The 14,252-nt window shown below is 36.0% G+C and overlaps 1 protein-coding gene across 1 annotated transcript in view; it reads right to left on the bottom strand.

Moving 5' to 3' along the window:
- Window positions 1-14,252, bottom strand: part of ANKS1B (ankyrin repeat and sterile alpha motif domain containing 1B) — a 408,189-nt gene that overhangs the window by 268,618 nt on the left and 125,319 nt on the right. The window contains exon 11 of the mRNA XM_062492532.1: window positions 221-357. Coding sequence (XP_062348516.1) covers window positions 221-357 — 137 coding nt within the window. The remainder of the gene's footprint in view (window positions 1-220; window positions 358-14,252) is intronic.

The raw sequence follows: 14,252 nt of genomic DNA, 5'->3' as shown, positions 1-14,252 counted from the left end.
AGATACTCCTCTGTACATTTGGGCTCATTCATAAAATATTTTATCCTCTTCTGCTCTTAAGATTGATTTTTAAGAAGACAAAGTATTTTGTGTTCTGTTTATGCCTTTGACCTACTCAAATCCGTAAAGCCATAACATCCTCTTAGAATACGTGCACTACAGCCCGGCTGTTAAAAGGAGAAATACAACAAACAAGAGGATGCTTCTGGTGAGCACCTACCTGAGGACGTATGACTTTCACTATGTTTTGAAGTGCAGTGTCTGGTGATGGAGGAGAGCAGTCAGGTGTTGGGCCTGTAGAGCTGTTTCTATGGTTACCAGATCCTGGTGCGGTAATTGCTACCTGAGGTGCATTATCTGTGAATAAAAATAACAGCTATGTGAAATTACAAATACTTCATATACTTTAAAATAAAAAGAGAACTTCGGAAACAGATGGTTACTCAGAACACTGTTTAAGCTTACAAAACTTAATATAATTTAAATATATTTAAATTTAAATATATTTATTAAAGAATATATTGCACATATACACTTAGTTTTTCAGCTCATAAATTCATTCTATGTTAAGACAAGATACAGCAGTCTCTCAGTGCCTAAAGAAAATGAGGTGGAAACCAAGCATGAATATTTTACTTTCATTATCTTGAATTACTGACTATGAATCCAAATATTATTGCTATAACAGGGGTGACTGGAAGGGAGATTTATAATGCAACTTCTAGCTCATCCTGGAAAATCCTAACATGTATGACTAAGCTCTACATGTTATACAAACACTTAGAATATGCTAATAGCCATCACTGACAACTTTCCTTACAATCATGATCAGCATAACTGACCAGCAAGGACTAATTACATGAATATAACTCAGTTTCTCAGGTAAAATTTGCATCCTCCATAGAGTTCTGCACTGCAGTAGCTTCCTTTCCAGATAACCTTTCTTTCTAGATAACATTCAGCTGGCTTAAAAATACCTGCACACCTGCATGTGCAGGGGAAACTGCATGGGAAAAAGCTCTTTGGACCTATTTTGCTGTTAGCATTTTATGGCACTGTGAAGGACCATTAAAAGTACTTAAAATATCATTCCTACCTTCTCCAAATGTTCTTAATGCTGTTTGATCAATGTAAAGTTAGTGACAATCAGATCAGAGGACAGAGCTATAAAATAGCTTCTTAGCTGTGAGAGTACCCAGTCACTGGAATGACTGAGCAGAAGGCAAAAAAAATTGCATTATTTCAGGCCTCTAGAATTATATCAGTAAAGAAATGCTTTAGTTCAGATTCTGGGGAAAGTGCCATTGCCTGTGTATGATTATGGTGGTTATTACAGTGTCTAAATTTACTGAGCGCCTTTGTGAGTTGCAAAGATGTGTTCCAAGCTCCTAAATGTGCTGTTACACCTGAAGATCTGCATCAAGACAAATCTCATGCTTGTGGGCCTCAACTGACAGCCTGCAGGGTTTACAGAAGAAAACAAGTTTATTAGTGTTTGTGGTGGTTGTCCAATATGAGCTTCCACTCTGAGGACAAATCCACTCCAGAAAAACCCAAACATCAATAAGCAAAAGCAACTCTCTTGAGGTGGAGAGTTTTTGCCTGACCAACTCCTACAGATACACACATGAGCTCCTCCTTCTGCACAAGTCACAAATGCCTCTGTGAAGGCCATGACAGAAGCTTCTCTCTCTCAGTCCTACTAACCTGAAAGCATTCTTGAAAGGGTAACAGAGATATTGAAAGAAAGGAAATACCCAGTCACATTAACAGAGATAATATAGGATAAAGGGAAATAGTGTCAGGAATGTAAACCTGATGGCCTTTCCAACTTACAGGTACTTTCACATCATGAGTGATTTTAGGAAGTCTGCAGGATTCTTCTTATAGAAACACTGTGTAACTGGATGAGGTTTCTAATCAAAGGTTCTAATCAAATACAGATTGACAATTAATTCTTCTAAAACAAATGTCAGGTCGGAATGTTTCAGCAATACTGATACAGCACTTCATGAAAGCATAAACAAAAATTCAGATGGCAGATTAGCAGACATCCAGAATGGAGACATCCTGTAGATAACCTGTTACCTGACAGAGAATCTTCCCTCTCACAGACACAGAAAAGTCCAACATTGTTAAAAGTATCTCATAGATATTTCAAGTCCCAAAAGTGTGCAGTCTTACTACGCAGATAAATTCTTCCTGAATCATCAGAAGTGTGCACAGAAAGCTTGGATAATTATTTGGTAATTTATTTCATAAAGTAATAAATGTGTGTTAATACAATGTATCAAAACAAATTTTACACAGCCTTAGAAAGGAAGTGAAAATTAATTATCACAATAACATAACTGACATGGAAGAATGTTGATAGCATATTAGAAAGACTTTAAGTCTCTCATATTCTTTCCTGCTTGAACTGCTGTCTAACTTTAAAACTGTTTGTGCGCACCATATAAATGAGTATTCTGTGATTTGAAAACTCAGCTCTTCAAAGGAGGGGTAGGGATCTGACAAGAGGAGAAACCTCTAAAGCCTTGCCATACTCTGAAAATCTCATAATGAGGACAAAGGCTAGATATGAGTACCACCTAAAGCAAGCTGAAAGTCTCAGCCTCTTTTGCTCCAGACTATGAAATAATAGCACCTTCTTTCACTCCACTGACAGATAGAAAACAATCAATGAACCTCCCTTACAGAGGAATCAGAGAGTTGCTCTAAGAGATCCCTGCCCTGTTTGGGGAGACACCAAACAAGGGACTATACTACTGTCAAGAAACGTGGGAATAAAGATACCATATATAGGAAGGCAAAAAATAAATTCTAGAGTGAAAAACACTCCACATGAATCCAGCTAAGTGCACTTAGTGCACTTATTTACTCACTGGTGTGAGAAACAGAATGATTGTCTCTGACAAACAGCTAAAGCTATAAAGAGCACAAACTCCTCCATATTTCAGCAGTTCCTGGCTTTCTGTCACTATTTCCCTGTGAGCCTTGTGTGGCTATGCTCAGCACAACTGCCCTTGAGCTATTTAGCACATGAAAGACTTGCAAGTGGAATCGGGCAGTCTTGCATATGCAAGTATCTCAAGGATGGATCACTCAAAGGACACATCATAAGAAATGTGGATTGGTGCAGATAGTAACAAATGCAATTGTCTGCCCACCAGTTTATTCTGTTTCAAAGCCTTGTCGATAGTCACCTCAGGTTAACCACACTTTAAATACACAGAAGAAGCTAAGAGAGGAGTCAAGTCATATGAGCAAGGTTTTGGTCTTTGCATAGGAAAGAGTTCTTGTCAACCCTGTTCAGTAGTAGCTCACTGAAGGCCAGGTTTTGCTCCTTCATACAGTCCCAAATGAGTGGCATTGAAGCAACTGTGAGAGACATTCTTGGAAGGAAAATTTATTGGGAGGCACACAGGAGGGGGAACAGGGATGTTCCATACCCCACTAGACAGAGATGAGGAAAAATTCTTCAGCTGCAACGTGTGAATACAACCATAACCAATTCACCAATATACAAAATATGCAGCAATCTCAGAAGAGTAGCTACAGTCTTTCTTTCCAAGCAAAATTAAACAGCAATACAAACAAAAGATCGTGCTTCTAGAGTCTAAAAACAAAACTTTGCAAAAAGAAGCTGTACAATTTTTGTTAAAAATAAACATCCCAGAAAAAACATCCAATTGCTCAGTATTTCACGCCTTCCCTTCTTACTCAAGGGGCTAAGTGTCTGACATGTAATGGCTTCTTGTAAACAATTTCTTTATTGTGGACAGCTGTTTATTTTCACAGTAGGATGTTCCCATTAGGCAACCAATAATGATTTACTACCTGGGTCTGCTCCATCACAGAAAGAACAACACCATCAAATTAGTTCCTGCAACCAATTTGTAGAACCTGTCTGCTTATGTATACAGTACTTATAGTTTCATTAAGAGTATCTTTGAATATATTTTCTTTGGAATTAAATTATATAATAATCATGTTTTAATTTTCCCTGGTGACATAACTAAAGCAATTTTTTCCCCTTCAGGTAACTATAATGGCAACACTGCAAGTTTCAGAAAAACATTTCATGGCAAATAGAACTTGAAAACTTAAGAAACTACCAAATTTACCCAGGAAGGATTAGTTCATATGCTGAATTTCTGATAGGTGCTACAGATGGGGCCAACAGGGTTTACAAGTGCCATTCTCATCTAGTTCTTGGCTCATGTTGCAATAATCTAGATGTTTCTGTGTAAGTCAGATAACATCAGGCTCCATCTAACAGCTAAAAACTAATGAACTGCAGTGTGCTCTAACAATATTCCTTCCTTCCTCCATAACACATGAGGAGTTTTCACAAGGTCTACATAACTGGAGCTTATTCTGATTTCTGAAGATGCTTACTGAGTACTTGACATTCTCTATTTTCTTTATTTCAGGGCAGAAGAAATAGAATAGAACAAGGAAAATATATGAATGTGGTATTTTAGAATATTGTAAGAGCAAACTAAGATGAAATTCTAGAGCTGTCTTCTAAGATGTGAGATAAAAACATAAAAATGTCTACTGTTTAGCTGAGATGATAAAAAAGCGCCATACACAATTCTACACAATACAATTTTGCCTCTTCCTCGCTGTGTGACACCAGCAGTTAGTTTCATGTGTCTTTTTTTTTCTCAGGGAGCATTGCACAGTGAAAAATGCCCTCATGGAAAACAACAGACCGTAACACCAGAGTTCAACAAATGCTTCGTTGACATTTTCATCCCACTATCTCTGTACTGTGAGGACAAACCCCACACTGGAACTTTTCTAAGAGGTTGTTTTTTAGTTTTTTTTTCTCATAATGTACTCAAAGAGGCAGCACTATATGCATGCAGTGCCACAATATTAACTATCAGGCAATACTAAGTGCACCAACCAGAATGCTTACTGCATCCCAGCAAACAAAATATCAAAAGCCAGACACAGCCCATATTCCAGAAATATAGTTGTAATTAGATTTCACCTCAGAAATAAATCTTTAAAATGGATCACACAGTTAATTTAGTTTTCTACTTTCATTGCAGAAACAAGGTAGCATCCTTATCAAAATTTACAGTTATGGCTGTATTAGCTATTAAATCAGCTATTTCTACTATTTAATGCAATGGCAATGGATCAGCAGATCAAAAGCAGTTCATCTGCATGACACTCCATTTAGAATAAATGTGGGTTTGAACTTTTGGCATTATGTAGCAAGTTATTTATTCTACCAAACACCCTTACCATACATACTGCTCACAACTTCCAGCTTCCAGGAGATGGTTTTGGTGCCCACCTAAAATGGAATTTCAGATCTAGAAGGAATCTGGCTTATATACTCCAAAGCTGGCCTGTGACTGAAGAAATTAATAGCAACTGCAAATGAAGATTTATTTCATATTCACATCCAGTGCTCTGAGCCAAAATGCAAATGTATACTCCACCTATTTTATTTCCATATTCCAACTATTTGTGGAGTCACTTATATACTATATTCTCAGATTTATAAGTTGTTATATAAATAGAAGGAATTTCTATTTCACTTTAGAGGTATGGACCAGTAATAACCCAGATAATACACTAAATACCTTATGCTGCATTTAAATACATGTACTAAATTCTAAAAAATCCAAAAAGACAATACTAGGCATGAAAAAAATACTTTAAGCACAAAGCCTAATCATTATGACCTTGTAGAAATCTATACTACAAACTCAGGGACTGGATAGGTTTGTTCACTGCAAATCTGGGAGAGAAAAAAGACAAGGCTGGAAAATGAATGTTCATGAACATACATGCACAAATATATAGAGATTCACCTGCATAAACAAATGGAAAACAAATGCAAAGGCACACTATTATTAGCATAGCTTCCTCAAGCTCTTCTCAGTGTGGAGAATTTCATGCAATACTTCAAACTACTTGAAGGTAGGTCAAAATCCTGCATCTGTTTTGGGAACCCCAGCATGAGGGATAATGCAAAAATGTGGATAAAGGTCCAGATGACTCAGTGCCATCTGAGCTCAAAATGATTTTTAGCATGGTAACAAGACAGACCTAAGTTCGATCAATTACAGCATACTCAATTTGCTAGACTATTAGAAAACTCTTATCGAGTCTGGCAGTTTCTATGGGTTTGGATCTGTCTTTAGAAAAAAAAAATTTGGAATGCCTTTGTCTGTGTGTTACATGTTCTCTCAACATCAAATATGTTACATGAAGGCAAAATGCTCTAAAAAAGAACACAGCAATGCTAATCAGGTGGCCTGGACAGAAATCAGTCATCATCACAATAGAAATCTTGGAAGAGTGAAAAAGAAGATATTATGGAAATAGTACTATTTCAGGAGGATCAGTCTGCAGTGACTGAACTTACATCTCCTTGCAGAGAACAGGGCCACCAAAATGGCTCATTTAATTGAATGGTTAAGAAATTAACACATTAATGTAGGTTTCATCACATGTGGTACCATTAGGAACAGATTTTAATGCTCTTCAATAATGGGGGAAGAGTCATCTTGTTGTTTTAAAATCTTTATAACCGGAAAGAAAAAAGAATTGCCACTTATAATCCCACTGGAGTGATAGAGAAACCAGCAATTTCTGATTCCTGTGATAATCAAAGATATGGATGCTTTATCAGGGACATGCTGATAACCTCATGCTGAGAAGATGAAGAAACTTCCCTGATTCTGCTTCAGGGAATCTTTGAGCTTGATCTACAAGCAAGAGAGAGACACAGGCCCACATGAAGAGTCATCTAAATCTGATTCTGCATGGTAAAGAGAATTTGGGCCCAGTGATGCCCTGAATCTTGTAGAGGGTTCATTAACAACCGTTCCTAAGGTAGAGCAAGGAGAATCAACCCATTATTCTAAACCAAACCAACAGACTTCAGTAAAAGTATGCATATGTATGGGGACAGCACTTGGGCTCATTCCATTTATTGTACATCACTCTTGGCTGCTGGATTCCAGAAAGAGCAGATTTACAAGGCAGGAGTCCAAGCTATCAAATAGGAAAGAACTAACATAGACCCAAAATTGAGCAGAGCAGGTCACAAAATAGCAGGAACCACACTGATTTTATTCACAGATGTAATGTGTAAGACTTCTTGGACAGCATGTGTAATAAAAATGTATTGTCCCCTGTAAGTGAGGGACCCACTGCAAAGATTAGCAGCAATTGCATATAGTAAATTAAGCAGTTCTTATGGAAATCCAGAAAAAAGATTAGAAAATCTCCTATTTTTTAGGCAGATAACAAAAACATTCATGTTACAGAGTAGCCTCAAACAGGACTAAGTAATTTCCCATAGCATAGGATTCAGCTTTAAAATTTAAATTTTTTAAATTTAATTTTCAAAATTTAAAATTTTAAATTGTTTTAACTTGACTAAATCCCCACAGCAAATCTTCTCTCCTACTTAACTATTCAATATTGAATAAATCTACAAACTACAGATAAGGACAATCATGTATTTCAGGATTTCAAGGAACAAACATTACCAGAGACATTTCAAAAGAACAGATGGAATATTGAATAACAGAATCAGTAGGTAGCTACATTGGATGCACAGGGAGAATAGTTGGACTCAACTGTTTGAATGTGCTCTTTTGAATTTTCTTGGTTCCCACACACTTAAATAACCATTTTTGTGAACAGAATTGCAAATATGTATCTGCAACTGTCTTATTGAAAGCACTCGAAGCTGTAACTGGCCCAGTCTTGGAGGTGGCAGCGATTTCAGGATTGTATTTGGAATTAATTACCAGTGAAGTGCATTCCAGTGGCAGCAGGGGGTCTGTTTAGTTGCATCATCCAAGAGAGTTGGGTATGACTATTATCAAGTTTGTATTTCCTCTAATCACCCACCTGCACAAATAGACTTTGGAACTGCTTCAAGCTTGCATAACCCTTGTAATACCAGGCAACTGTCTGGAAAAACATCTCTCATTAAGTACTAATGAGAGATGATGGGTGATTTCCACCATTTCCTGAGTAACCTTTTGAGACCGCCTCTGCAAGCTGCTGATGTCTAATTGAACATTCAAAAACAATACCACACGGTTGCCATCTACCTTTTTTTTTTTTGTGTAATGGCCTTTTTGTTGGCTTTTCCATATTTAACAGGTTAGTAGTGAAATGATGGAACTTTTCTATGGCAGGTATTTCATAGATTTCTCTATTTGCACTGTCTCAATATATAGGCACCATATTTCTGGGAGTTCAGTGAAAAGCATAGGCTATAGTTACAGATGCCAACAATATTTTTTGGTCATCTTAGCTATTAACTAAAAACTGGGATGCCTAATAGTCTTGTAAAAAAAAAAAAAAAAAAAAAAACAACCCAAAATGAATGTTAGTTACTGGGGTTTTGGGGATTTCTGTGCTTATTTTAAATTTAACTTATCAGTGAGAGGTCACTGAATGTGACCATAAGCATGCCTTAGTATTTCATAAGGCTTGTCCTATAAACCAAAGAAATTAGCCAAACTGTGCAGAAAAATACTATTCCAAAGGCAACAGATGATTACTGAATTGTCAAATTACTACATTGTATTACTACATTACATGTACATTGTACAATGTACATGTACATTGATTACTACATTAATTACAAATTACTACATTGTCAAATTATTTCAGAAAATAAATCACAAAAGGTGGTGAGAGTAAGTGCTCTCAAATAATTTAAATAATGCCAATGATAGCCATACACCCCAGGGATGAAGCTCAGTTAATAAATAATTTAAGCAGTCTTGAAGAAACCTCTCAATATGCATCTATCCACAGCTGCAGTGAAAAATCAATTAATGGAAAAACTATATTTCCAGTTTTTCTAAGTATCAATTAATTAATAAAGCTCTTTATCAGAACACTGAAATCAAAGTGGTAACCAAAAAATTCTAAAAACAAAGAGACAGAAATGATGTTTTAGAACGTTTCACAATCGAGTTATTCCTATTTAAAGTATCTACATTCTCAAGCAGCTTCAGAGAGATTTAGAAAGTTCAACTCTCACCCTGAAAATTTACATTTTGTGTTTAATATATATTTTCACTAAAAAAGTATCTTGTTAACACATATTGCATATTGTATCCAGTGTAACAGTTATATTCATTAGGCATAAAGAACTTGGCCAGCAAACAGAATACACTGCTAATACACAGTCAGAATTCAGGAAATCTTTATGGACTTTAATGTTCAATTTGAAAGAGATACCAAAGCATCTGTACTAGAGTGGATCAGTTATGTAGACCAATATATTGCTCTGATAGTGTCCAAATGACTTGAGAAAGATAAAGGAATTAATGTGGATAAAACTGGAATAACACAATTCAGTTTCCAACCATTAACAGCTAATTCTTGGAACTACAGATTTAACTGAAAGACCCACACAAGTCCTGTCACTCTTACTGGCAGAACTCCTAACCACTAACAACTTCCTACTGCAAATGCCACTATTCCATTAGAACACACTTTTGTTAAATTGATCAATGGCAAATTCTTCTTGCAGTTATAGCAAGTTGAATGAGAAAAACACTGAAAGACAACTTACATAATTGATTAGGAAAAGGGGTTTTTTTCAAAATTTACTGACACAATATTCACAGAGAGTTCTGATATCTTTTCACCATAATGTGAGACATAAATAGATATAAAAGTAATGGAAATGCTCTTAGATAAAATTATAGTGTCCATCCCAGTCCTATGGGTAAGAAAATGGTTTTAATTGTGCTGCACTAATTATTATGTATCTTTCATCATGGAGAGAATAATTTCTGAAAGAAAAAGGACATGGGGTGAACTGCAGCTGGAGCTGGACTGGAAGGAGTATTCTTAGTAACAGCTGGTTTTAATGTCATCATCCAGAACAGTTACAACCACACACAGTGATATACTGTATTACAGAAAGAATACAGCCTGCTCTGGAGCCACAAAATATGAAATGGTCTTTATGGTCCTTTCTGTTTTCTAAGAAAAATAAAGCAGCTGGGTGTGAAAATATTCTTTCATATGGGTTCTTCCAAAACTGAGGCATATTAATGTACCTCGGGGGAAAAAAAGGAAAACACAAATTTGATATCCTGTTGCAGTAGCAAATTATTCTATTGTTAGATACTATTAAATACATGCTGCATCTGTATGTTTGTGGATTGGCAATAGAAACCCTTTCCCACTTTATTTGGATATATAGCAAAATCCTACATCTCTTGCACACTTCAAGTTTTCTTTTGAGGTGGCATAAAAAGAAAATGGAATAAAAAGAACAAAAATCAAATCTCTGTAAAGTAAGAGAAAAAAACTTTTTGGCAGCAAGCTACATGTTGCCATCAGGACTAGCAGATGAGAAAGTGAGACAGAAGCAGAGAAAATTTGCAGAAGCAAATGAGTGGTTTTTATTTAGCTTCAAACTGAACAGGAGGAATTGAAGAATTTAGTTTTTTGAACCTAACACTGATTACCTTCACTAGGAATCAATGTTTTTCTATTTTTTAATCATTTATTACACTGAATAAAGCAAATAAATCTGTTCATTATGTACAAAATTGGTTTATTTTAGAAACTGCTTAATATTTTCACAAATATTTTGACTTCAACAAAATTTAGCAAGCTGTGCCAAGATTTCTGCTTTCCAAATGTACCAAAGTTAATAGAGAAGTTTATTAATAATGCATAAAACATAATTCTCATTAAAAAGAGTTCCCAGTGGAACACAGGTAAACATATTAAAGTATTAAATACAACCTCTTAATTATTTTCACAAAACTACAATGTTTAAGTTGTTTTTTTAGGAAGAAGTGAAGACTGTACAAATAGGAGTAGTTTGGGGGTTTGTTTTAAATAATAAAATCTAGTATTTCAGATCTGATTCAGGCCAATACCAGAAAAAAATTATTAACGTGGCAATTCAGTTGATTGTATAAGCTAAAATTATATTACAATTTTGACACAGTCAGTCACCAAAATAGATTCTCCTAAACACTGCCAGTCAGAAGAACCAGAAAAATGTTTTTTAGTTTGTCTGGTGATTAGTACAGGGAAGAGTTACTGCATGAGGTGTCTGGCATGGAGCTGGGATGCACACAGGATGTACCCAGCATTAAATGGAATTCTCACGTTCCATGATACAGATAGAGTCACTCATATTATAGTCTGATACTTAGGGCTCTCAACTTGATCTTCCACATCCCTGATATGGGACATAGAAATACAAGAGATTGCCCAAGACAAGAAATCTAATAGCTAAATCAAAGGCAATCACATGACCAAAACTACATCTACTTGCCATCTACAGCAAGTCATAAACCATTCCCTAATAAGCTGTGTTAAACTTGCAACCTTCAATACAAAAATATCAAAATAGCTGGAAAAACTATACAAGGAGCAGGAGAGATCAAGAACGTTGGAAATGCTGAGAATGCCTAGAGTACCCTAAGATATGTATATTGTAGTTTCTATCGATCAAGCATTCAGAGCTGAGCAGCTGTATCATGTGAAATCAAGAGACCAAACAGTGGATAAATGAATCTTCATCAAAAGACAGGATTCTTTGTGTGATTCAACACATATCTCTGTTGCAATTCCAGTGTTTCTGGAAACCACTTTAGCATTTTTTACAACACTACTTGGACTGTATTGCTTCGTAGACATAACTCAAGTGAAGCACTAGCTCCTGAGCACTGGATCACTCAATCTATAGGACTCAATTTCATCATCATGCAAAATAGCACATATGCAGTCTTGAACGTAACAGGATAAAAAGTATGAGCTCAAGATAACTGGCTCATCCCAGCTTCTAAACTGGAGTAAGATTCAAACTGAAAAGCTCTGTAGAAAATTCAGCATAAGGTTTGCAGAAAATTCACAGGTGCATCACGAGACACACAATATTAGCTAAATACTTATTAAGACGTCTGTGCAGTGCTATACCAATTTCAAGCTTATATTCCTCTAGAATGTACCAGATGCATGCAAACTGTAAACAAATTAACAGTCAGATGAAGTTTTACTATTACTCCCAGTATTAGCCATTTGATGAGTTTTACAAAAGTATTATTTCCCATTTATCTATTAAGTTACTGCCACTTATGAAAGGTACTATCATTTACATCTGCTCAATTATCAAACAACCCCATCAGCACTCTGAGGTGGAGTTTTTCTTACTAGAATGGAATATGTTCTGTGTGTTCTGTATATATATTCCAGCCCTTACTCAAAAATACTACAAAAATGTTGCAACAAATAATCATTTAGCAAAGAAAAACTCAAATCCTGCTAAATAATATTTTCATGTGGGCTTTAACATGCAAAACAGCCAAAAATAATTACGTTCCTTTGAATTATTGTTTTGATTTGAAAACGAGTTTTTGTCTGACACCATGCAGTCAAGTGTGTAATGAGATCATTCTAGATGGTGATCACACCAGGATGGATGAAACTGAGCTTTGGTCAAAATGCACACACTTTGATGAGCACTCATTTGCAAAATTTGCCAAAAGCTCCTGTGAGGGCTGAACTTTTTCAAGTGCATCTTAATGAACAATAATAAAACACAGTATCAGAAAAAATTTAACATATGTGGAGCAGAAGCCATTTTCTCTGCAGAGAAAATAGAAGCTAGTCCTTTGGAAAATGAAATTACTTTAATGTTAACATATTTACTGAAACAGTGGATGACTGGAGAATGCACGCATTTTCATAATGAACTGATCTCACGTTATCACCCATCCTCATGTGTTTTAACTTCAAATATGACAGTGTTTTTAAGAATAACATTTCATTCTTCAGGATATTATCAGAGATGCTATCCAGGGGAGCATATGATGGGGAGCAATTATCGTAATTATATACTAAAAACCTTTTAGAGGGATGAAAAGGTTTTAAAGGAAAGTACATTACAGCTGCAATATGTAAGAATTGACACGACTCGTGCAACCTCAATTCAGTCTCCTGTGCATATGCATTCTGAAGAAGCCTGCAAAATTATAATGCTGCTTCTCCACATGACCTCTGCTGCATCAAGGTCATAAAAACATGGGGGAAATGGACAATGGAACAAATGAAATTATGGCACATTACTTCAGAAATGTGGCAGGAGCAAAAATATCATAAACTGAGATATGCAAAATATTTTCCCTAAATACCCAAGAGAAACTCACACAAAAATATTCAAAAGGAATGTTAAATGAGAATTACTAAAGTTAGAAATTTTTAATCAACCTATCTAATTTGTATCCAAGAATTCAAAAAGATCTGGCAAGAATTGATCTCTACAAATGGTGTTATTTCTTAATAGCACCTGACATATTGGTAAGACTTAAGAAATCTAAAAGGAAGCTAATGGAGTAACCTTGGTCATTATAGGATTTCAGCCTGAGATCAGGAATAGCTGATATAAATGAAAAGCTGACTAATAAATGGAAGGGACATAGGTCATGCAAATTAGCATTACTTCAGAACAAACTGGATCTTACTATTTAACTTTTTTTTTTAATAAAATGTTAAGTTTGTTGGATAGAGGTAAACACTACAAGTACATTTGGATTAACAAACTTTAATCAAGTGGTCTATGTTCGCAGTGGATGAAATTAAAAAATTTGTATAGTGAATTGTTACAGATACACATGCATGAGAAGAGTGCACTACCCAAATGGAAGAGATGTACCAGTTTTACCATCTTTATCCTGCAATTCCATTACGGGTAAAAGGAGTGTCAAAAAGCCTGCATAAAACTCATTACTTTAATGTTCTTTGTGAGGATTCTGAAAGCTGCCAGTTAATGGGCAAGAGTCAGCCAAAAAACAGCAATCACTAGAAACAGCAATCACTGAATACTTCTGTCTGTTCCACTGTCTATTACTTCTCAGTTTGTGACACTGAAGTTTTATTTTATCCCTGCAGGAAAAATTCTGATTTCGTCAAAAGTCAAGAAGTTAAGTGAAAGGAAAAGGGAGAGAAAGAGTGGAGGGAGAGAAAGAGTGGAGGGAGAGAAAGAGTGGAGGGAGAGAAAGAGTGGAGGGAGAGAAAGAGTGGAGGGAGAGAAAGAGTGGAGGGAGAGAAAGAGTGGAGGGAGAGAAAGAGTGGAGGGAGAGAAAGAGTGGAGGGAGAGAAAGAGTGGAGGGAGAGAAAGAGTGGAGGGAGAGAAAGAGTGGAGGGAGAGAAAGAGTGGAGGGAGAGAGGGAAAGGGAGAGAGGGAAAGGGAGAGAGGGAAAGGGAGAGAGGGA

The sequence above is a fragment of the Cinclus cinclus genome, chromosome 4 (genome assembly GCF_963662255.1).
Source record: "Cinclus cinclus chromosome 4, bCinCin1.1, whole genome shotgun sequence".
Classification (NCBI taxonomy): Eukaryota; Metazoa; Chordata; class Aves; order Passeriformes; family Cinclidae; genus Cinclus; species Cinclus cinclus.
Note: the sequence above shows the minus strand (reverse complement) of the source record. Positions and strands in the feature narration are given on the sequence as shown.